This window comes from Leptopilina heterotoma, unplaced genomic scaffold (genome assembly GCF_015476425.1).
Source record: "Leptopilina heterotoma isolate Lh14 unplaced genomic scaffold, ASM1547642v1 Lhet_36, whole genome shotgun sequence".
NCBI lineage: Eukaryota > Metazoa > Arthropoda > Insecta > Hymenoptera > Figitidae > Leptopilina > Leptopilina heterotoma.
The window spans coordinates 60,081-84,962 of NW_025111040.1; the positions used below are offsets into that span (position 1 = coordinate 60,081).

A 24,882-nucleotide genomic window follows, 5' to 3' on the forward strand; every position below is an offset into this window, starting at 1 on the left:
TAATTATTTTCAATACATTTTTAATTAAATTTCTTGAAAGAATTAGATTATTTTAAAAAATTTTAATAAAATTCTTCTCAAAAATTCAATTATTTTCTTAAATTTAGATAATTCTTTGTAGGAATTCAATAAAATATTTAATGTTTAAATGATATTTCTCCAAAAAATTCCATTATGTATTTATAAAATTTTTCGCAAGAAATTATTTTCAAAAACTTTAATGAAATTCGTCACAAGAATTGAATTATTTTCAGAAATTACCATTTTTCTTTTTTTTTTTGAGGAATTCAATTATTTTTAAAAATTGTAATAAAATTATTTAAAAGAATTTATTTTATCAAAAATTTTATGAAAATTCTTTAGAAGAATTCTGAACGTTCAAGTGAACGAAATTTTTTTCTGTATTTCTGCTTCAAATTAAATCTTTATTAGAATAACTTTTCGGCACTATAAAAAAATTAATTTTTAAAGTTTTTTAATGTAAAAGTTAGTTTTTTCACGATTATTGCAATCAAATATAATGAAAATATTTTTAATGGTAAATAATTCGTTTATTGAATATGTTAAAAACTTGTAAATCATATAAGAAATGACTTTTTTATAATAAATAATTTTTTAATTATATTTAAATTCAAATCAAATTAAAATTTTTCTCGTGTAAAAAGATCTACTGTATTTCTTTTTATATAGTACAAAATAAATTGTATTTTTATTTTATTTATTTATTTTTGAGGATTAAAATTCAAAATATTCAAAGAAAAAAGGAAGAAGCATTGTTTCGGCAATAAATATTGTTAAAACAAATAAAAAAATTATTTAATTGACATGTTCTTTTGGAGATCGTTTCCAACATTCTAAATAAATAATAAATTTAAAAATAAATAAAATTATTACCTATTATTATTTAAATAATAAATTTATTTGAAGTAGAAAGTATTGTATAACCGATATATAAGTGAATAATAAATATTTTGTAATTTTTCCAGGTCTATCAGAATCGATGATGTACGTGCCAGATTCCCAGTTGGTCCAGGATGAAGATGACGACGGTACACCAGGAAGATATGGTCACGGCGACGGTCGAAGATCACGACGACAAAGTCAAAGTGGTAATCGAAGTCGTCGTGAGAGTCAAGCCGATTATGATTCAACATTTTTTCATCGACGACATCACAATAGTCATGTACTGATAACAACAACAAAAGTTTGTACCCAAGAATTACCATTACCCGAAGGAGTTGAAGTTGTTCACGCCGCCCCCGCAGCCGGACATTTAAGTAGTTCATCAATATATCCCGCTTGTTTTGCACCCTACATTGTCGTGACGGCCTGCAGCGATAGTACAGTGAGATTTTGGAAGTGTAAAGTAACGAAAATTGGCGAGGAAAATCAATTGAGTTACGAATGGTGCGAGTGGGAAATGATCCGCAAGGATAAGGAATCAACGATCGATATTACTGGTCAACCGTTGAATATCAGTGCAGCTTATAGTGGAAGAATTGCCTGCGCCTATAAATACGGAAAATCGTTTACAAGACCGACGAAAAGTGATCCAGATTCGAGATACGTGAATCTTTGTGTGGCGATTTATGAATGTGAGAGTACAGGGGGGAGTGAGTGGATTTTGGAGGATACGATACACTTGAAGAATATTCATTTGCCGAGAATTCAGGTCGATCAGCATTTGGATTTGAGTTATTTGTATGATAGTCGATTTTTGCAGAAGAAGCAGAGATTGACGCAGGTTTTGCAGACGTTGAGTCATGAGGATGTGAGATCGCCGAGGAATGGTGAGAATGGTGGGGATGCGAAGGCTGGTCTCTTGGCGGTGCCTTCCTTTAGTACTCTGCAGTCGTTGAGAAAATCGATTATCGAGAATGGAAATACTTGTCCACTGACGCAGAAGCATTTGGTGCAGCTCGATTGGGTTTCGAAGGAGGATGGATCGCATATATTGACAGTGGGGGTTGGATCAAAGGTCATGTTGTTCACTCCGGTTTGCTCGGATCTCGCCCAAGCGAATATGAAGGCAATGAAGGAGTCGCAGGGCACGAATCGACCGATTTTACGCAAAACTTCTTCTCTCGCACAACCGCAGTTTGTGGACGAGATTCGTTGGATGAAGCTGAGGAAAATTGAATTGTTAACAGCCGATGGTCTACCGCCCCTGCCGATGCAGATCTCATGGGTTAGGGACGGAATTCTGGTGGTTGGAATGGACTCCGAAATGCATGTCTACTCGCAATGGAAACCGAATCCAAAGAATGATTTTTTCCACTCTGGATTACAGCACCAGGAGTCGGATGAGTTCCAAGCGAGTCGGAATCTGCGGGACGAGGATCTGCGCACCCTGGCGAATGAGACGTCGCAAAGAAGGTTGGCGAACGTCTCCTCCATGACACATTTGTCGAGAGTGAGTAGCATCAATCTCACCATGCTGGACGCGAAGAAAAAACGTGGTCTACAGACCGAAGGCGCTAATTACGACTACATGCCCGATTACGGTCTATTCGAAGCTTCGCGAATAGCCTGTCCGGTCCTCCCTCAGTATCATCCGAAGCAATTGATGGAGCTGCTGAACTCTGGAAAAATCCGCTGGGTGAAGGCAATTCTAGCCCATCTGGTTCGCTGTATCGCCAGTTCGTGCACCATCAGAGCCGACGACGAAAACCTAATGAAACAAAGAAGCGGTTGGTCGAGATCGAGAACAATGTCCGTGAGTTACGTCGGCACTACTTCGCCACTCGAACCTCGCGGATCCACTACGCAAATTCCCGAGGAATTAACACTTGACTACGCGGAAATAACGTCAATTTCGCCCCTTCCTCTATGGACGCTGCTTATCGCGGACAAGGAAACAAACACCGCCATTCAACAGAAGGAGGACAAGGAGGACTATAACGAACTGTTCGACGGGAATGTCGATGAGGGCGACTCCCTGGATGATATGCTCGACGATGACTATGATTCTTCTCGACAGAAGGACAGACGATCGTCCGTTCCTGAACGACAGGGAATTTCTCACTTTGGTCCCAGGCAAGGACGACTACTCTCTCGGCTACTTACTCATACTCATTTGCCAGGTCTCTCGAGTCTGGACCAAATGCACTTGTTGGCCCTCGCTGACACTGTCTCCACGTGTAATGTCGATTTTGCGGAACGCTTTGCGATTGACGCGGCTAAGAATGCGATCGCTAAGGAGAACCTGACTGGAATTCCGGATGGCGAGGCTGTATCGACAGACTCTTTGGATGACTGTGGACTACGGTTTCTCCTTGCGATGAAACACTATAATTATCTCATACGCTGTCTCCCAATGTCGCAGAGGGCACAATTTCAAAAACAAGGTGTCGCGACGAATAATCTCGTCTGGGCTTTTCATTCTGAATCGGAAGAGGAATTATTGGGTTTGTAAACTTATTTTTAAATAGTAAATTACCTTTGGTCATTTTTGGGCGCCGGTCCGATAATTGGACGAATGAATAAAAGACTAAATCCAAATTTTTAATTAAATTAAAAGAAAAGTAAAAAATAATACCTAGAATTCTTCGGGCAGGAATTTAATTATTTTAAAAAAAAAATAAAATTCAATTTTTTTCTAAAACTTTTATAAAATTCTTCGCAAGAAGTGAATTATTTTTAAAAAATAAGAAAATTCTTTACAGGAATTCAATTATTTTCATGAATAATAAAATTCTTCGCAGGTATTTAATTATTTTTGAAACAATTTTAATAAAACCTATCGAATTCAATTATATTGAATATAATTTTAATAAAACTCCTCGCAGAAATTTTCAATTATTTTTATAAATTTAATAAAACTCTTCAGATGAATTCAATTATTTTGAATATAATTTTAATAAAACTCCTCATAGGATTTCAATTATTTTGAATATAATTTTAATAAAACTCTTCGCAGGAATTCAATTATTTTTATAAATAAAAAATTCTTCAGATGAATTGAATTATTTTTAATATAATTTTAAAAAAAAGTCTTCGAAGGAATTCAATTATTTTCATAAATAATAAAAAATCTTCAGAGGAATTCAATTATTTTCAACAAGGTTTACAAAATTCTTTGAAGGAATTTAATTATTTTCTTCACAACTTTAATTGAATTCCTCTAAAGATTTTAATTATTTCTAAAATTTCCGTAAATATTTTTGAATTAAAATCAATTCAATTATTTAAAAAAATTTTTAATTAAATTCTATGCAAGAATTAAATTTTATTAGATTTTTTTTGACTAGAATTTGATTTTAAAATTTAAAAGAGCTAAAAAGAGAAAATATTATCATCAAAGAATTTTATTTTATATAAAGATATAACAAATTTATTTTTCAATTAATAATGATAATAATTTCATTCTTAATTTTGATATTTTTTAATAATAGAGTAGAAAAAAGTAGAAATTTTTAAAAATAATTAAATTTCAGAAAATTAAATTTTTTTAAAATCTCAATTACCATGAAATGTTAAATAATATAAATTTTTTTTTAAATTTATTATGAAATTCATTCAAATTTTTTAAATTAAATAGTATTCTTGCGAAGAATTTTATAAATAATAGAATTTTTAAGAGGAATTTAATTTAAATAGTATTAAATATTTAATTAAATTCATACAAAGAATTAAATTTATAGAAATAATTGAATTCTTCCGAAAAATTTTATTATTTATAAAAATAATTGAATTCTTGAGAAGAATTTTAGTATTTTTAAAAATAATTCAATTCCTACGAAGAATTGTATGATTTATGAAAATAATTGATTTTTTGCAAAGAATTTTACTAAAAATTTTTGAAAACCCTAATTAAATTCATTTGAAGAATATATTTGAATTTTTTTTTAATAATAGAGTTTTTTTAATAATTTTAATTGAAAATTTGGAAAGTAATTGAATTTTATGAAAAATTTCTTTAAATTTTGAAAAATAATATTGTTTCTTAATAATTAAAATTAAACATTTAATAATTGAATTTTATTAAAATTTTTAGAAAATAATTGAATTCTTCTTATAAATTTTATAAAGAATTTAAAAAACAATAGAAATCTGTCGTGAAATTTTTTAGAAAATAATTGAATTTTAATAAATTTTTCAAAAAAATTCAATTCTCTCTAAATTATGTAAAATAATCTTGTTTCTTAATAATTGAAATTAAACATTTAATTATTGAATTTCACTAAAAATTTTAGACAATAATTCAATTCTTTTGAAATATTTTATAAATTTTGAAATAAGAAAAAAATTGAATTTTTCCGTGAAATTTTATTGAAAATAATTGAATATTTTTTCGAAGGATTTATTAAAATTTTAGAAATTAATTCAATTCTTTCGTGAAATTTTTTCAAAAATTTTACGAAAGAATTCAATTATTTTCTAAAATTTCAATAAATCCTTTGAAAAAGTTCAATTCTTTAAATTTAAACAATTTAATTCTTTCTTGAAATTTTTAACAAAATGTTGAAAACAATTGAATTTTTCCAAAAGATATTAGGGTACTATTTATAGAAATAAATGTATTCTTCAGAAGACTGTTATTATTTATGAAAATAATTGAATTTTTGCGAAGATTTATATTAAAATTTTTTTGAAAATATAAGCAATAATAATTATATACTTAATAGGTGAATTTTAAAAATTTTTATTATGAAATTATTCAAAAATAAAAATTTTTGTAAATTGCATAATAATAATACTAAATTAACACCACGTTCCGTGCGCGTAAAATTTGCCAGTATACGAAATAATGGTTAATTTAATTAAAATGAAATGAATGGGAGAATATTACTAAATTGTATAATTTTATTATAGGTCTAATACCATCGTACGCGAAGGGACAACCAAAATGGATGATTCTAAAAGAACTGGGAGTCGGCTGGTGGATTAGGAGTAACGCAGTCCTGAAGACCTGCATCGAGAAAGTGGCGAAAGCTGCCTTTCAACTGAAGCAAGACCCCCTTGACGCTGCAATCTACTATTTGGCAATGAAGAAAAAGAATCTTGTCTGGGGTCTATTTAGAAATCAAAGAGACCAGAGGATGACGAATTTCTTCGCGAATAGTTTCACAGAGGACAGATGGCGCAAGGCGGCACTGAAGAATGCCTTCGCCCTGCTGGGTAAGCAGAGATTTGAGCACGCGGCCGCCTTCTTCCTCCTCGCCGGTGCTCTGAAGGACGCTATCGACGTGTGTCTGGATAAATTGAACGACATTCAGTTAGCGATGATAATCGCCCGACTCTACGAGGACGATATGACATCACCGAATCTGAAGCGTCTGCTCTTTGAGGAAATCTTGGGTTGTGACAAGGAGGGTAACAATCAAGACATGTGTAAATTTCATCCCGATCCGTTTTTACGAAGCATGGCACTTTGGATTCTTAAGGATTATTCCGGTTCTTTGAATACTTTGCTCTTGACGAATGTTGGAACGATGCATCCGCAGTATAATGACGAATCGGAGAAACCCGAGGGTACGACCGCAAATCCGAATGTGTTTAATTTTTATGTTTATTTACGAACGCATCCATTGTTGATTCGACAGTACATTGCGTCGACGGCTCAGGATCGGAAGAAGGGACACACGGTGGTGATTTCTGGTTTTAGTTACGGTACGGAAACGAAGGGACAGCCGGATAAGCAATTGATGTTGGAGGACAGTATCACGCCGTTGGAGAGACAGTTGTATTTTACGACAGCTCATGCACATTTCAAGGCTGGTTGTCCTGCGCTCGCTCTCGAGGTTCTCTCGAAATTGCCCAGTAAAGTGATGGATTCGAACTGTGAGGATTCGCCGAGTATTTTGAATAGTCCGATTAAATCGAGAGCGCAGGATTTGCAGATTGATACGGGAATTATCAGTTGGAGTGGAAGGACAGAGGAGGTGAAGGGGGAGTCATCGGCGGGGATGGATTGGTCAGAGCCGGTAGTGAAGAAGAGTGATGAATTGGTACTGGATTGGGAAGATGATGAGGATGATAATGAAGAGAGTCCGCCTATGAGTATGAATTTGGATAAGAAGAAGGTCGAGGTGGAGAAGGAGGAGAAGGAGGAGGAGAAGACAAATGGTTCGTTGGATATAATGGCGCAACAATTGAAATTTGTGGCGTGTCTCAAGATTTTGATGGAGGAATTGTCGACATTGGCGACGGGTTTTGAAGTCGATGGGGGACAATTGCGGTATCAGCTTTATGTTTGGTTGGAGAGGGAAGTTGACGCTTTGAAGCAACTTTGTAATTATAGTGCGAACACTGATGGCGATGCGATTAATTCGTCGGAATATGAGGGAGGAATGGTGGATGATGTTCCGCCTTATCGACCAGGTGAACAGCCGACTTTGCATGAAATTTTACTGTCTGAGAAACTTGATTTTGAGGCGAAAGTTCAACGAGCTGCGAGGAGGAAAAAATGGTTGAAGGCCAATGAGACTTTGCTGAGAACTTTATTGTCTTATTGTTCATTGCACGGAGCGTCTGGCGGTGGATTGGCGTCGGTGAGAATGGAATTACTTTTGTTGCTTCAGGAATTGCAGCAGGAGAAAACGCAACAACAGTTGTTGAGTCCTCTTCCATTCCCGACAACATTGCCATTGTTGAGTGCAAGTGTCGCTTGTAATAAAACCGTCATTGCTGATCCAGTTCGTCATTTACAGGTAGAATTTTTTATTTTTAATTCATTTGCAGTTGAATCTAAATTTAATTTATGTTTCAGTAAAGTTTAATTAAACTAAAATTTTAGTGGAATGTAAATTAAATTGAACTTTCAAGTGAAATGTAAATTAAATTGAAATTCCCAGTGAAATGTAAATTGAATTAAAATTTTCAAGAGAATGTAAATTGAATTCAAATTTCCAAGAGAATGTAAATTTTATTTTAACTTACAACAGAGTGAATTAGAAAAATTGATTTTTTTTCAAACTGATTACTAATTATAAGATCTTAATTTTTAATTTTTTTTTTTTTTTTTTTTTTTGACAAACCTTTTGGAGTAATTGAAGGAATTTTTTTTCAGTCATTGACTCACGACATGTTGCAAACTTTGGTGGAATGGAGGAATACTCCAATGCCGCATAAAAACACTCATTATTGTGAAGTTTTCATCATGAGAGATCTTGCCGTTGCTCTCAGTGCTTGTATCTATCAGTCTCTCTGCGATTCCGATACGTTTGTCATGAAACATCATCAGTTCGATAATAGGTAATTAGTGGAATTTTTATTTAATACTAAAACTATTAAATTTCAAAAAGAAATATTCAAATATTTAATAACAATAAACGAATTATTGAAATATTAAATATTAACTTTCCAAAATTGTCGAACGTACAAAAATACGAATTATTTTTTCTATTTTTGAATAGTATCTGATTCAAAATTGTAAAAGAAAATTATTTATTAACTAATTAATTATTATTATATTATTATTTTCAAACACTTTAATAAAATTCTTCTGAAGAATTCGAGTATTTACACTAAAAATAATAAAATTCTTCGCAGAAATTCAATAATTTTCAATATAATTTTAATAAAATCTCTCGAAAGAATTCAATTATTTTTAAAAATTTAAATTAAATTCTTCACAGAATATTTTCATAATTAATCAAATTCTCCGCAGGTATTCAATTATTTTCAATAGGTACAATTTGAATAAAATTTCTTTAAAGAAATCAATAATTTTCGAAAATTTAAATAAAATTCTTCAGAGAAATTAAATTGTTTTCATAAATAATAAAATTCTTCGCATAGGCATTCAATAATTTTGAATATAATTTTAATAAAACTCATCTCAGGAATTCAATTATTTTCATAAATAATAAAATTATTCAGAGGAATTCAATTATTATCAACAAGTATTACAAAATTCCTTATGAGAATTCAATTATTTAGAATGCAATTTTAATTGAATTCCTCTAAAGAATTTAATTATTTTCGAAATTTCCAATACAATTTTAATTGAATTTGTCGAAATAATTTAATCATTTTCCAAATTTTCCACGAATATCTTGAAAACAATTCAATTATCGGAGAATTTAAATTATTTTTAATAAAATTTTAATTAAAGTCCTTGAAAATGTATTATAGAATTATCTAATAAAAAATGATTTAAAAATTCATTTTAGTTAAAATTTGAGATTAGAATTGAATATTAAAAGCATTATAGTGTGAATTTTTAGAAATAATTGAATTTTGAAAAGGTTTCAAATTAAAATCTTTGAAAATCTGAATTTTTCATACTTTTAACTAACAATTGTGTAGAATCAATTTTTTTGAAAAAGTTTAATTGAATTTTTTGTTAAATTAGTTGATTTTTTTATTCTCTAATATATATTTAATTAAAGAATTTCCAAATAAATGAAATAAATCGAAATTTCGTTCGTAAAGTCCGTAGTTTTAAATACTTTCACTGGTTCGAGTTCTGATATGAATATATAATCCATTTATTTCAGCTTCCCGGCGTCATCGGAAGTGGAACCATTCTCAGGAGGACATTTAGTGGCGTCGAATAAATATCATCGTCGTTATTCAACGGAAGATGGAATTGTGATAACGACATCGCCAACAAAATGGCCCGGTGTGACAAGTTTACGTGCCCTTTTAGCCCGTGAAAAAGACGAGGACACACCTAAATTGAATATTCTTTTATCGGAGTCATTTGTCGCGACTTACATGAGTCTCTTTGTTTACGCCCTATCGAGCTGTGACAGTCACATTCTCTATCGACTTGTAGGTCAGAAATTCGACAATAATACATGGTCGACATTATTCGGTGGCGGTGTTAAGAAACTTTTACGAGTTGCAAGTACTGGAGGTCAATCGACAGGAACGCCAGTTGTCGAGAGAGCTGAGAGTATCAGTGAAATTCAAACGGCAAGTGGCGTTTGGAATACAATGACATCGCTGACCAAGCAGCGAATGAAATTAAATATGAAATTACTTGGACAATTCACTGGACAACAGCCAAATATGAAGGAGGATAAGCCAACTTATCGCGAACAATTTGTCTCGCCATTGATGAGCATGATTTCATATTTTCTTATAAAGGTGGGTATTGAATATTTAATTTAACAATTTAATTTGACAATTATTCAAAGAAAGAATGTTTAATTGAATTAAAATTTTTTTTTCGATTTTTGATTTTAATAGATTTGTTGGAAATTATTGTTTTAGCCGAGGATCGAGAGCGAATATGCTGATGAAATTGATTACGATTCTTCGGATTCGGCCGTTTCGGATCTTGATTCATCGGAAGATGAGGAAGACGTTTTTGATACGAACGCAAAGCCAAAGAGTAAACCAAAGGATAATACCGAGCACTCGAATCCAAATTCGTACAGTTGGAGTATTTTAAGATTAGCAATCGTTCGAATTCTACAACAGCAGATGCAGGACTTCTTGAATATCGCCGGAATCGAAATGCAAGGTATTGAAAAAATTATGTTTTTTTTTTTTTAAATATTTTTTCCTATTTATTTTGTTTTACGAGTAAATTTCTTCTATGTTAAAATAATCGTTATATTTCGAATTTATGTTTACAGTTTGAAATTAGTTATTGTTTTTTCGTTCTTTTAGAATTGCCAGTGTGTAGTCCATTGATTCATGGAACATTAGGGATTGTAGCCCAATGGCAAGAGTCGTTACGTGAAGAACTCGACTCGAAAGGACCGCCATCAGTGAATTTTATTCCTGGTTGTGCTCCCGATCCCGCGCCTACGCCTGGAAAACCTGCGATTCATAAATATCGATCGCTTTTAGAAAAAGGAAATACGCCATTCAAGTAATTTATTTATTTCTTCACTTATTCAAGAAAATGAACAATTAAGAATTAAATTATGAAATTAATGATGAATTAAATTTTTTCTTTATAAATTAAAAATAAAATATTGAAAATACGATTTTTAATTTTTCTTTTTCTAATAAATTTGTTGACTTGTTTAGTACTCGATTGTCAGCTGCCGCTTCGGTGAATCGTTTATGGTGTTATTTGGTGAGACAAGAGGCTGTGCAGGATATCTTTATTAGATCAGTATTCGGTAAAAGGAGATCATTATCAGCGTTATTAGATTCTAATCAGAGTGGAGTAGATAATCTTAATCGAGGATCGGGAACTGGAGAAGATAAAGGAAGCGACAGTGGCACGACAAGTTTGCCAGAGCCTGTTCGAATTATACATAAGGAGCAAGACAGCATTAGTGCCTTTTGTTTAAATCAGGTGCGTCATTTATTTACAAAACATCAACAGTTAAAATTAAATTTATTATTTAAAAGATTTTAACCAAAAGAAAAATTTTATTTTCAAATAAATTAACTAATAAATAATTAATTAATAAATTTATTTTTTAAATATTTACTTAATAAATTACTGAAATAGGTAAACGCCGGTCTAATGGCGATGGCAACGCCGCGAGAGGTGCAAGAAATGGACATATCGCTGCTACTCGAACTGCCTTCCTGGTTGGAGGATGAATGCGAATTTGATTTAATAAATCTTAATAAGCAGCCTGATCCGGAACCGCTTCAGCCCACTAGTTTTCTAGTCATACAGGTAATGAATATTTTTTTAATTCATTTCCGTAATAATTAACAGTTGGAATCGTTAAATGGTGCTGTTTAAATCAAAATATTCAATAAATATACAATTATCTGTCAGTAAATTATTTTTAAGAATTTTAATAAAATTCTTCAGAGAAATTCAATTATTTTCATAAATAATAAAATTCTTCGTAGGTATTCAATTATTTTGAATATAATTTTAATAAAATCTCTGGAAAGAATTCAATTATTTTATAAATTATAAAATTCTTCAAATAAATTCAATTATTTTCATATATAATAAAATTCTTCTCATAAATTTAATTATTTTCATAAATAATAAAATTCTTCGCAGGCATTCAATAATTTTGAATATAATTTTAATAAAACTCATCTCAGGAATTCAATTATTTTTATAAATAATAAAATTCTTCAGATGAATTCAATTATTTTCATAAATAATAAAATTCTTCAGAGGAATTCAATTATTTTCAACAAGATTTACAAATTTCAAAAACTCAATAAAGAGGTACAGTTACAATTTTTAAAAATAATTCATTATTTTATGAATTATTTATTTTTGTATTTCAATAATCGAATTCTCTTAGTTGAATTCTGATAAAAATTTATTAAAAAAATAATTTTAATTAAAATTTTTCAAAATAATTAAAAGTTTTATTATTAAAAGTATGATTCTTTAGAAATAATTAAATTTCAAAAAGTTTTTAAATTTAAATCTTTGAAATTCTAATTGCTGCAAGAGGTATAATAATATTTAAATATAAAAAATTATTAATTTGTTAGCTTCCTTAAAAATTAAAAGTTTTGGATAATATTTTTCAAAAATTCTAAAAAATAATTGAATTTTGAAAGAACTTGCAGTTCAAATTTTCATAAGAAATTTTGTCAAAGGATTTTACATTGAAAGTATTTCGAAATTTTAAGCACATAAAGAACAATAGGTTTTTTTGAATATTTATTTAGAAAAATAATTGAAATTTAAAAGATTTAATTTGGAAATTCTGAAAAAGTTAGGTTTTTAAAAAATAGTAATTAAAATTTTTCTTGAATTCCCGATAATAATTTTAAAAAAATTGAAACAATTGGAAATTTTGTAAAATTTTATTAAAATAAATTTTATATTTTGAAATTATTCTATTTAAATAATTCAATTCTCGTTGTTGAATTCTGATAGGAATTGATTTTAAAAAAATCTCAGTAAAAATTTTAGAAAATAATTGAATATTTAAAGCATTACTACAGAAATGTTAGGAATTAATTAAATTTTAAAAGATTTTTAAATGAAATTCTTTGTTAATTTAAGGGAAGCAAAAGTATAAAAAAAACTTAACTTTTAATTTCAAAAAATGATCAATTACATTATTTTCCTCTAAAAATTCTTGAAGTTTTGAATAATTTTATTCGAAAATTCTAAAATAATAACAGATTGAATTTTAGAAAAATTACAGTTGCAATTTTTAGAAATAATTAAATTTCATAAGGTTTTTCATTGAAATTATTTGAAATTTTAATTCCTACGTGGAAAAATAAATAAGAACATGTTTTTAAGTTTTTGTTTAACAAAAAGTATTGAAGTTTTGAATAATTTAGTTTAGAAATTCCGAAAAAATTTGTTTCTTGAAAAAATATAATTAGAATTTTTTTAAAAATAATTGTATCTTCGAAATTAATTTTAAAAAATTGAAACAATTGAAAATTTTGTCAAATTTCATTGAAATAAATTTTATATTTTAATGAATTTTATTTGTTTACTTTTAAAAATTAGTTTGGAATATAATCGTATTTTTTTTGAAAAATTCTAATTGAAAATTTGGAAAATAATTGAATTTTAAAAAAATTTTAAATTAATCTTACTGTCAGAATTGTTCCAGTGATACTCGAAAGTTCAAATATTTAATAAAAAATTTCAACTATATATCAAGAAAATGATTTAAATCTTCCATAAAATTATTTTTATAGTAATTTTTTGAGGGGATATCAATGGTCAGAAAATGAATGAAAAAATTTATTTTTACTATTTATAAAGACATTTTCGATTTTTTTTAGACGGCAGCCGATAGACCTCTACTTGCTCAAAGTCCGCAGCAAAATAGTCCACAACCACAGTCAGGCATAGCTAGTCAAAGCGGGCGAGGCGCAAGTGTGGTAAGAATTTCATGAATTTTCTTCTCCTTTATATTGTAGAAATCGTAAATAATGTCACATTTTTTTTGGTGTAAATTAAAATCCTTCACTTATATAATAGATTACTTATACTATTAACTTCAGTATCGTAATCGTGATTTTGCATTCACATAAAAAGAAACATTTTTCAGAGTCAACAAATTTGGCTACTGAAACTATTTACATATTTTTGATATTATCAAACTTTTCTAATTCTTTAATATGTTATTAACTCTTTAATATTTTATGAAATTTTTTATGTTAAGAAAAAAAATTAGGACTTTTGTTCGTATTGCAAAAAACTCTTACTATTGACAAATTCTTAATCGCAAAAATAGAATTAAATTTTTTTTATTTTGATTAATTTGAAAAGGAGAAAAAATGTAACTTATACTTTTTGCCCTAATTTTTCACATTTAAAAAAAAATCTCGTGAGGAACATTGAGTATGAATCCTACATTTGAAACACATGTAAAGTATTATTACACCTCTTCGCACATATCGATTTGCCTTTCTATTAGCTTTCGCTTACTTTGACTATTTTCATGTGATTTTTTTTTCTTATTCCCAAAATAATATAATCACTTCTCAATAATTTTGCATATATATATTTAAAACAAAAATCTATTTTTTTTCAAGTTTTACTTTTCTTAATTGGTGAAAATAATTAAAAATAAAAACAACAATCCGTGAAAGTATTTAGAAAAAAGATAATTTACATTTTCTATCGTTTTTAGTATTAAAATACTGTCAGTCTTTAGCATAAATTGGGACAATTCTAGAAATATAGGAAAAGATTATATTTTTCTTCATTTTTGACTAAATAAATAAATCAAATTGTATAACTAAATTAAATATTCAATTTGTTTTTATTTATTTATTTTTTTACTTACTTTTACTAAACGAGACAAACCGTATTTTAATTAAGTGAAATTGAAAATTTTATTTAATCAACTTTCAATTTAATTAAAATGGAAAAAACCCTTAAATTAATTAACTAATTAAGAGTTAAATTTAAAATTTTCTAGAAAGTAAAATTTATTTCTTACGACTACGCTTAATACTTGAAAGTACATTTTGAAAAATAATTAATAAAAATCGCAAAAATCTATAATTATGTGAATTACTTAATTAATTTACATTTGAATAAGGGAGAAAAGTTTACGAAATTAATTATAATTTTGAATTGTCGTAAATTTTCAAACTCATAATAAATTTGAATAGTTTGTCGCGGGGCAAATGTTACTCTAAAACTCTGTTGATCATGTTGCATGAGAATGAGAGCCTCAATTCCTAAGATTTGTGATTTTCAAAATTAGTTCATTTTAATAATTAATAATTTAATTATTTTCCTAAATAATAAAATTCTTCTCAAAAATTCAATTAGTTTGGAAAATTTTGGTAAAATTCTGTATAAGAATTCATTTATTTTTAATACAATTTTGATAAAAATCTAACTAAGATTACAATTATTTTTATAATTAATTACATTTCTCGAAAGAATTCGATTATTTAAAAGAATTTTTCAAAAAAGAAATTCAATTATTTTCATGTTATAAAATTCTTCCGAAAAATTCAGTTATTTTCATTACAATTTGAATAAAATTTTTTCATAAAATTTAATTATTTATTAAAATTTAATAAAATTTGTCACAAAAATTGAATTATTTTTAAAAATTTTAATTAAATTCTTTATGAGCATTGAAATATTTTCAACACAATTTTAATTAAATTCCTCGAAAATTTTATTTAAAATCTTAGCAAGATTTTGTCTATTATTTTCGTAAAAAATGTTATTTTCACAAAAATTCAATTATTTTTAATACAATTTGAATCGAATTTCTCGAAAAATTTAATTATTCTTAAAAATTTTAATAAAATTCTTCGAAAGAATTCATTTATTTAAATATTTGTTGATAAAATTCTTTATGAGAATTTAATTTCAAGAAACATTCAATTATTCAATAAATTTTTAATTTTTGTATAATTAAATAATTTAATTCTCGTAGTATTTTTTAATAACAATAGATTTAGAAATAAATTTCAGTTAAAAATTCAAATAATAATTGAATATTAAAAAACAAAATTAAATTTTTGTGGCAACCCTGGTGCGTTTTTTTTTTAGAGAGAGAAAACCAAAAGTTTTACCTTCTTTTTGAAGATATTTGAAAAAAAGATGGAAAAATAAAAATTAAAAAGTGAAAATAGTTTTTTGAAAATGAGTGGAAAATTTTGAAAATCACAGGGAAAAATAATGCATTGACGGGGGGGTAGAGTAGCACAAGTGGTGACGGAGACAATGTTGCTTTTTCAATGCTTTCCTAACATCTAATTTGGTCTGCGTCACTGATCTGGTGGCTCACTCGCTCGCTCTCAGATGAAGGGGATGCCCGCTTTTCCTGGCTCCCACGATCTTCGTTTCTGTCAGTTTGTCGCTGATAGGAGTAAACACTTATTGAAGCCGGTGAGACTAACAACTAAACAGACCCTATGACATTCCTAGTGCAATTTTCATTATTTCTCAATTTATTTCTTTTAATATAATATATATTTATAATATATTCTATGACACTTTAATGACTTACAATATCCTTCATTGTCTTCAATTTCACTCGTCGTTTCTTTTAATTCAAAATTAAATTTTAATTTCATAACTAAAATAAATTTTTTTTACAAACAAAAATTAAAAAATAGAGAAGGGACAATAAATAATAATAATTCCCCAAATTTGGGGAAAAATAAGGAGAAAATAAAAATGTAGGAAGAAAAATAAAAAAATCGAAAGAAGTGAAGAAAAAATAAAAATAAAGGGAGAAGAATTAAAAATATAGTAAGAAAATAAAAAAAAACGAAGAAAAAAATAAAGAAAAATACAGGAAAACGTAAAAATTAAGGAACAAAAATAAAAAATATGAAGAGAAGCAAGAAATAAAGAAAAATAAAAAAAAACGAAAAAGATAAAGAAAAAATAAAAATACAGAAAGAAAAATATTAAATAAGGGGAAAAATAAAGAAGACATAAAAATTCAGTAACAAAAATAAAAAACATGGAGAAAATCAAGAAAGAAAGAAAAATAAAAAAAAATCGAAATAAAATAAAGAAAGAAAATAAAAAGAATCAAAATTAAAATATAGAAAAAAGGGAAAAAATTGACAAAAAGATAAAATTAAAATTGAATTAAAATAAAAATAAATGTCGCGAAAAAAATGATAAAGCTTAATAATTAGAAGGTGAAAAAAGGATATTGGAAGTCTTCAAAAATTAGTCCCACATTTAGGCATGATAGTGAATAAATCAAGGACAAAAATACACCTTACTTTTTCTTCTCTCGCTCATATTATTATTATTATTATTATTATTATTAATATTAATATTCCCTTTCGCTTCTTCTTTTTTAGCAGTAATTTAAGAAAAACAAGTGACTGGATTTGATTGATCGACTTTTCATTGCGAATTTAGCCTGCAAATATTTCTCGTCTAAAGTGTCGTTTTTCTATTTTCTTTTTTCTCCTCGACAAAATTTTACTTTTTGAAAAATTTTTACATTTCTAATTATTTTTTTTATTGCATGATGAATTTTTTTTTAGTATATAGGCAGTAGTAGGAATATTGTGCACTTTTATCCATTTATATAATGTATGTATAAAAATTTAGAAGTAGTTTCTTGTTGAACCATTAAATTTCGATCATTCGTATTTTATTTTCATTTTCTTCTCTTTAATTGTAATTAATAATTCAACTTTGAATTTTTTAAAAATTACAATTTTATTAGAGTAAATAAGTTTTTGTAGATTATAAAAATTCTTTTGAAGAATTTCTTTTAACTTTTTCTTTTTATTAATATTTTCTGTTAATTTTCAGAGGAAAGTGAGAAATTTAATGGTTCGGGAAATATTCGCTTGATAATAATTTTGAAGCGTTTAATGAAATTAAAGCACATTATGTAATTTGCAGAATGCCGATTTGTTCGATTAGATCTTGATTGCGATATAAGAAACTAATTAATTTTATTGACAGCTGTTTCTTTTGCAGAATTTAGTTTTGCCCTTTGATTTTTTCTTCTTCTAAAATTTAAGTGTTAGTTTTTTGAATATTTTCTTTCTTTTTACTAATTTACTTATTCATGTTTTTCTTTTTTTCATTTGCCGCTACAGATCTTGAAACATAAAATTGATGGTATTAGAAGAGTCTCTTCACATCCGCTGTTACCGCTGTGTAAGTATTTTTTTTTTTTGAAATAATTTTTTCTTTACTCTAACGAAATTTTTTTTCTAAAAGAACTTATTTCATATTTAATTTTTGCTTTGAATAAAACAGTCTATTTGTTTTTTAATTAATTAATAAAATTAATATAATAATTGAATTTCTAAGAAGAATTTTATTATTTATAAAAATACTTTAATACTTGCGAAGAATTTTGCTATTTATAAAAATAATTGAATTTTTTCGAAGAATTTATTGAAATTTTAAAATAATTGAATTGTTTTGAAGAATTTTATAGAAATATTTGAAAAGAATTAAATTCTTTCGAGAAATTCAATGAATTCAAAATAATTGAATTCATCAGATGAATTTTATTGTTTTTTGAAAATAATTAAATTCTTTCCATTATTTTGACGATTATATTTAAAAATTTCATTGAAAGTAATTTAATTTTCATGTAGAATTTTTTAAAAATATTTTGAGAATAATTGAATTAGTTTTAGACAATTTCAAATTCTTGCTGAAATTAAGTTTAATGGACATTTTTGAAGAGAATTAAATTCTTTCGTGTAATTTTATTTTAATTGGATAAAAAATAATTTAATTCCTGCAAAAAATTTTAGTATTTCTAAAAATAATTGTTTCGAAGAAAATTGTTTCGAAGAATTTATTAAAATTTTAGGAAATAATTGAATTTTATGGAAATATTTGAAAATATTTAAATTCTTCCGAAGAATTCAATTAAAATTGTTTTGGAAATAATTGAATTCCTGCAAAGTATTTTACTATTTATAAAAGTAATTGAATTATTTCGAAGGATTTATTTAAATTTTAGAAAATAATTGGAGTTTTTTGAAAAATTTATAAAAATAATTGAATTTTCGCAGAGATTTTATTATTTATAAAAATAATTGAATTCTTCCGAAGAATAATTATAATAAAATAAGAAAATTGTCTGAATTAAAAAAAAAATATCTTGTAAAATTAATAAAATTATTTTCGTTTTTGTAGACTTAACAGGATCTCAAGATGGATCAGTGTCGTTGTGGGAGTGGGGTCATCAAACCGCAGTCGCAACTCCTCGGCCATCGGGAACTTTTGCAAAAGTCACCCGAGTGCGTTTCTCTCAACATGGAAATAAATTTGGAGTCGCTGATTCAGATGGTCATCTCAGTTTATTTCAAGTGGCCTGTAGAGACGGATCGACACGACCTTTCTTTGTGAGTTGATTTTCAAAAATATTTCTTCTATTAAAGAAAAAAGAAAATAAATTATTCAAAAATTAATTTTACTCTAAATTATAATTACTCTTGAAATTAGTTTAAAATTCATTTTACGTTTCTTTTTAGAATTATCAGTGTCATAGCAAAGTCACAGCCGATTTTGTCTTCCTTGGAGCGTGTAGTCTCGTTGCCACTGCTGGTCATGGCTCTGAAGGACGAAACGTCGCTCTCTGGGATACTTTGCTTCCACAAAATAAGTCCCAAGTTCAAGGTACAATTTCTTTTTTTTTTTTTTTTTTTGTAGAATTATTATTAAATATTTCTTTAGTTTTATTAATTTTTCAGAGGTGAGTATTTTTTTGTCTACGGTCAAAAAAAATATTAATAGAAATATTAATTCTTTTAAAATTAATAATAATAATCATATTTTGCCAGGATTTGTGTGTCATGATCAGGGAGCGAGTTCAGTGATATTAGCCCCACAGCATCAGCTGTTGATCAGCGGTGGGAAAAAGGGCGACATTAATATTTTTGACGTACGACAAAGGCAACAACGTCATAGATTTCAAGCTCACGAGTCTGCAATTAAGTGCTTGGCACTTGATCCACATGAAGAATTTTTCGTCAGCGGTGCCGGAGATGGTGACATAAAAGTAAATTCTTTTTCTTAATTTCTAATTTTAATTTATTTTCCAATTCTTATTGATGCATTTTCTTTATATCATTTTATTTAGGTTTGGGGTCTAACCGTCCATTCTCTTCTCTACTCATTTCCTGGAGAACATCCTAGATCTAGCTTTTTCAAGAATATAGGCCAAGTAAGCGAATTTCAAATTTCTTTTCGTTAATGAATTCTTTCTAGAAAAAAAATTAGAAGTTCACTAGGTACTTGTAAATTAAAATAAAAATTTCTTTTGAGAATTTCTAAAAGTAAACGAAGTTTTTTTTTAAATTTAAAAAAAAGTATTTTTAGTTCCAGGTAGATGTAGGTATCTTTAAATTATCCTATTTTTAATTCTTGATTTTTTACTTTCTCTTTTTGAAAATTGAAAAATATTTCAATTTGTTGCAGTAAAAAATTGAATTAAAATTAAATTAAATCTATAATATTTTTGTTTGCTTTCTGTTTTCTAATTTTTTTGATAATACTATTCTTTTTAATGTTTTCAAGTTTAAAATTAATAAAATTCAATGCTTTGAAGATTAAAAAATAATAAAAATTAATTAAACCAAATAGTTTTCAATACAAAATATTTATTATTTCTTTCATAATTGTCTATAATTTTTTGAGTCTTGAAATTATTCCAAATTTGAAATTAATATTTAAAAAAAAAATTTTTTTCTAATTTGTATAATAATAAACGAAATACCGCGTTTCTAGTTTTTAATAAAGGACAAATTTTACAGGGCGTCACTCAATTACATGTGGATTCTGCTGGACGTCTATTTTCCTGTGGGGCGGATGGTTCAATGAAAGTACGCCAATTGCCAGAACGAGACTGTATAGTTCAGAACTATTATTAGAAATTAAAAGGATATTGATAATGAGACACGGAAATAATGTAAGTAAGCCAGAGCAACTGCTACGATATCTTAAAAAAAAAAATGCAAATGGCCTTTGATACGTGAGGTTATAATCGTAAATGAGAACGAAGGAACAAAAAAAAAGTCGATATAATCTTGAAAGTATACTTGCAAATTTAGAAAAAAAAATATTTAAAAACAAATGACTCGTTAGGGCAAAACACGATTACTAATTCCCACGAAATATTCACGCCTTTGACGATGACAATGAAAAGAAAAAACCGAGAATTATTCATCTATTTTTCAAAAAAAGAAAAACAAAAGCACTGCCAACGTCTTTAAAAACTATCGCGTAACCGGATTAAAAAAAAACCCAATTGGCAAAATCGTTCTTCTCCTTTTCTTTTAAAAAAAATCTACGTGCACATTAATTATAATAATCAATCGATAATTACCTTTAAAGTTACAAAATTACCAGTTGATTATTAATTAATTATTTAATTGTCGCACTTGGATAATAGACGTTAATTTTTAAATTTGACACCAACATTTTTTCCTCCAATAATAATCGAAATTTCGAAACGGAAAATAAAAACAAAAATATCTTTCTATCTATTGCACCGATCTCTCGAAAATCTTTCAAAGACACCAAACTTTTTCCCTAAAAAAAAAAAATTACTCTAGAATTTTTCTCCCAAAGCTAAAATTGTGTGAACATTTTTCTCTTATTAAGAATTTATAATAATAAAATTGTGTGGAAATTTTTTGAAAACTTTAAAAAAGCAAAATCTATTTGTCAAATACTTAAACTTTTTCCTGTTGTAAATTTTAAAATTTTCATTGACAAAGAAAAAGGAAAAAATGAGAAAAAAAATGATTGTTAAAAAAAAATTAATTTTTTCGAACTTACTCCGTGTTACCGAAGCTTTTCCGAAAAGTAGCTTTCTTAAATGACAATATCTTTAATCGCTATCGTATTCTATATCTCCTCTGAAGCCTATTTCGTAATTGTACTATAAAAAAAATAATATAATATAATAATAGTAATATAATAATAATAAAAATAATAAGAATAAAAATAATGAGAATAAAAATAATAAGAATAAAAATAAGAATAATAAAAATGAGAATAATGAGAATAATAAAGATAATGAGAATAATAATATTAATAATAATAACATAAAAATAAACGTCAAGATGATTGTCCTAATAATCTAATCCTGAAAAGGAAGATGAAAAAGCAAAAAAGAAAACTCGACGTCGAATCTCTAACGATGCTACTCTATCTAATTCTCAAAAAAAAAACATCTTTGGAGATATCTTTACACGTCTTATTACGAATTTATTAAATTTATTCCATTTTTCGAGATTGGTTATATTCATAATGTTTGTTATATATGAAAAAAAAAATATTGTCACGTAGTCTACTTGTGTTTTGTAAATACTTATTATATTAATTGTAAAAGAAGAAAAAAAAAGACCGAACCGAAATAGCAAATTATATCAACAGAGATACCTCTCGTTGTTTTTAAGTCAAAGCGAATAACTTGTTATCAATTTATAACTCGTTGACATTTTCTGATTTTATATATGAAAAGAAAAAAATATTTATTGTCGAAAAAAACGACTGTTTTTTATTTTTAATTAATTTGATACATAAGTTTTTCTTAATGTCGTCATAGACAAAAAAAAAAATGTCATTCTTATAATCAAAATTAAATTTTGATTTGTAAGTGTAGGGAAAAATTTGATCGTTTGTGATCTCTTTAAGGACACATGAATATTTTTAACAAAAAATGTATTATGTTAATCTGAATTTTCAGTAGATAGAATTTTCGAAAATTTTTACTTTAAATATTAAACTAAAGTTTGTGTAGAAAGGAAATTTTGTTTATTTTATCTTCTATTTTTTAAACACTTTTCAAACATTTTTTAAAAATTTTAAACATTTTTAAACATTTTTAAACATATTTAAACATTTTCAATAATTTTTATTCAAAGTAGTTTTTCATTCTCAGCAGAATTTGTCAATGTGGAAAGTAAAATTGAAATAATTTTGTTTAAAATTGAAATTACAGTTGAATTTTTCACACAGATTATAATTCAGTTAAATAGAAAAATTGAATTGAAAAATTTTATGTTAAAATTTTAATTGAATAGGAATCAAAATAAAGTAAATGTAATAATTGACACAAATAACGTAAATAATAAGTGAAATGAAATAAAGTGAATAATAAATGAAATAAAATGAATAAAAAATGAAATAAATAAAAATGGAATTAAATAATTAACAATAAGGAAATAATAATAAATAATAAATAAAACATTATAAAATTCAATCCACTGGAAATTTGAAGTAATTAGTATTAATATTCATGTGAAAGTCTAAGTTATTTAAATTATATTAATTTGAATTCATTCATTTTGACTACTTTTCGAAAAACTTTTTTCTATTTCAAAACTTTCTTTTGTATAAAGCAATTTAAATCCTTTAAATTGATATTTTTTTACATGCAATAATAATTTTTCGATTAAAAATAAATTGAAAAAGGAAAACAAAAATTATTTAATTAAAAAAAAGTTAAGTCGACTCAAAATTTTAATTTTTATAAAAAATAAAAGTGTAAGTTCCAAAAAATGTGAAATTTCCAACTAAATTTTTGATAAGAATTTCAAGTTTCCTTGAGAAATAACTGAAAATTTCTATTTTAAAATTATTTTCAATTTAATAATAATAATTAATATTATTTAATAAAAATAATTAAAATTGTTTAATAATTTTAATTAAAATTATTGATTAATATTATTATTAAAATAATAGTTTCTATTTCGCAAATATTCTGCATGAAAAGAAACTAATTTCGAAAATGTGAAAATTCGAAGTGAATTGAATTCATATTGTAAACTGAATTAATATAAATAAAATTGTTATCAAACTATTGTTAAAAAAATATATATATAAATATAGATATAAAAAAAAAATTATAACAAAATGCTACTAATGTACATGTGATGCCGAGTTGAAAAGAAAAGAAAAAATTATTTCGTCAACAACTTTTACAGCCAACTCTGTCAAATAAAAAATTCAAAGAATTCAGAATTTCTTTTGACAAAAGAAAAATGATAAAACGTCAAAAATATTTTCATGAATTATTTGAAATTTTTTTTTTTCAAAGAGAAAAGTCGAGACGAAATAATTAGAAAATCAGTCTCATCAGTACTTGATCGTGATTCACTGCTTTAATAGACAATATGTAATTATTATAAATTAATAATAATAACATGAAAAATAGTCGCAAATTAATTTACAAAAAGAAAACCAACTGATAATTAATAAATTAAATAAACAAACAATATTGTCTGACATCGAATTTAGAAAAAAAAACGATTATTTTGTACGGTACATTTTCGGACAATTTAACGAATTTATATTATTAAATTAATAAATTAATTGAGAAGAGAGGAAAAAAATATTTGAACACTCGATGAAATTATTAATTAATAAAAAAAACCATTTTGTTGGTTAATATAATAATTAATATAATTGAGTAATTATATTACTGAGTAATCATACTATTTATAAATAACTAATTTAATTACCTAATTAGTATAAATTAATTAGTAAAAAATGTTAGTTAATGCGAAAATTAAGAAAAGACATTTAAAAAAAACTGAATTAACAAAAAATTAATTACTGAAGACAAAGTATTAATTAACAGAAAAATATTAATCAATTATTAATTATATTGATTAAAAATCAACATTTAATATATTAACGAAATATATTTCAATGTAAATTTTAAGAGAATTGGATTACATTTTATTGTCCTCTTCTCTTATTCTTCGATACGTGTGCCTCTTGTCTCACCATGTGTGCAATTTATTATTACCAGGCCGTAAACCACGATATAGATATTTTTTAAAAACAAAAAAAATATTGCACTCGATAACGAAATAATTAAAGGTGAAATTTTTTTCTAAAATTAGTTTTAGCCGAAAGTTGGAAATTTTAATTTCGTTCCATTTTGGAATCGATTTAGTGGAGTTTTAATCTCAATTTTTTTTCTGAATATTAAATTTGAATTATTTTTTTTTTTAATTAGAAAACAAGTGAAAGTTCAGAGTGTTTTTTAAATTGTTTGTTAAAATGCATAATATTTTGTAAAAGTAAAATTAGGAGAAAATTGAGAAAAGAAAGAATTTCTGTATATGATATAAAAT

At 26.4% G+C, this 24,882-nt stretch overlaps 1 protein-coding gene across 4 annotated transcripts in view; it reads left to right on the forward strand.

Moving 5' to 3' along the window:
- The window catches only part of LOC122505514 (dmX-like protein 2), a 41,793-nt gene that overhangs the window by 16,240 nt on the left and 671 nt on the right, over nt 1-24,882 (forward strand). For 2 of the 4 annotated variants that reach the window (XM_043617188.1, XM_043617190.1), the window contains 15 exons: nt 987-3,407; nt 5,815-7,652; nt 8,012-8,196; nt 9,444-10,038; nt 10,165-10,417; nt 10,567-10,771; nt 10,933-11,206; nt 11,366-11,539; nt 13,594-13,692; nt 17,866-17,926; nt 18,926-19,134; nt 19,264-19,408; nt 19,573-19,790; nt 19,872-19,955; nt 20,545-23,156. In XM_043617188.1, the coding sequence (XP_043473123.1) occupies nt 987-3,407; nt 5,815-7,652; nt 8,012-8,196; nt 9,444-10,038; nt 10,165-10,417; nt 10,567-10,771; nt 10,933-11,206; nt 11,366-11,539; nt 13,594-13,692; nt 17,866-17,926; nt 18,926-19,134; nt 19,264-19,408; nt 19,573-19,790; nt 19,872-19,955; nt 20,545-20,661 (6,878 nt within the window). In that variant the 3' untranslated portion in view covers nt 20,662-23,156. Of the gene's footprint in view, nt 1-986; nt 3,408-5,814; nt 7,653-8,011; nt 8,197-9,443; nt 10,039-10,164; nt 10,418-10,566; nt 10,772-10,932; nt 11,207-11,365; nt 11,540-13,593; nt 13,693-16,087; nt 16,175-17,865; nt 17,927-18,925; nt 19,135-19,263; nt 19,409-19,572; nt 19,791-19,871; nt 19,956-20,544; nt 23,158-24,882 lie in introns of those variants that run through there. The other 2 variants (XM_043617186.1, XM_043617189.1) reach the window with 2 other exon arrangements.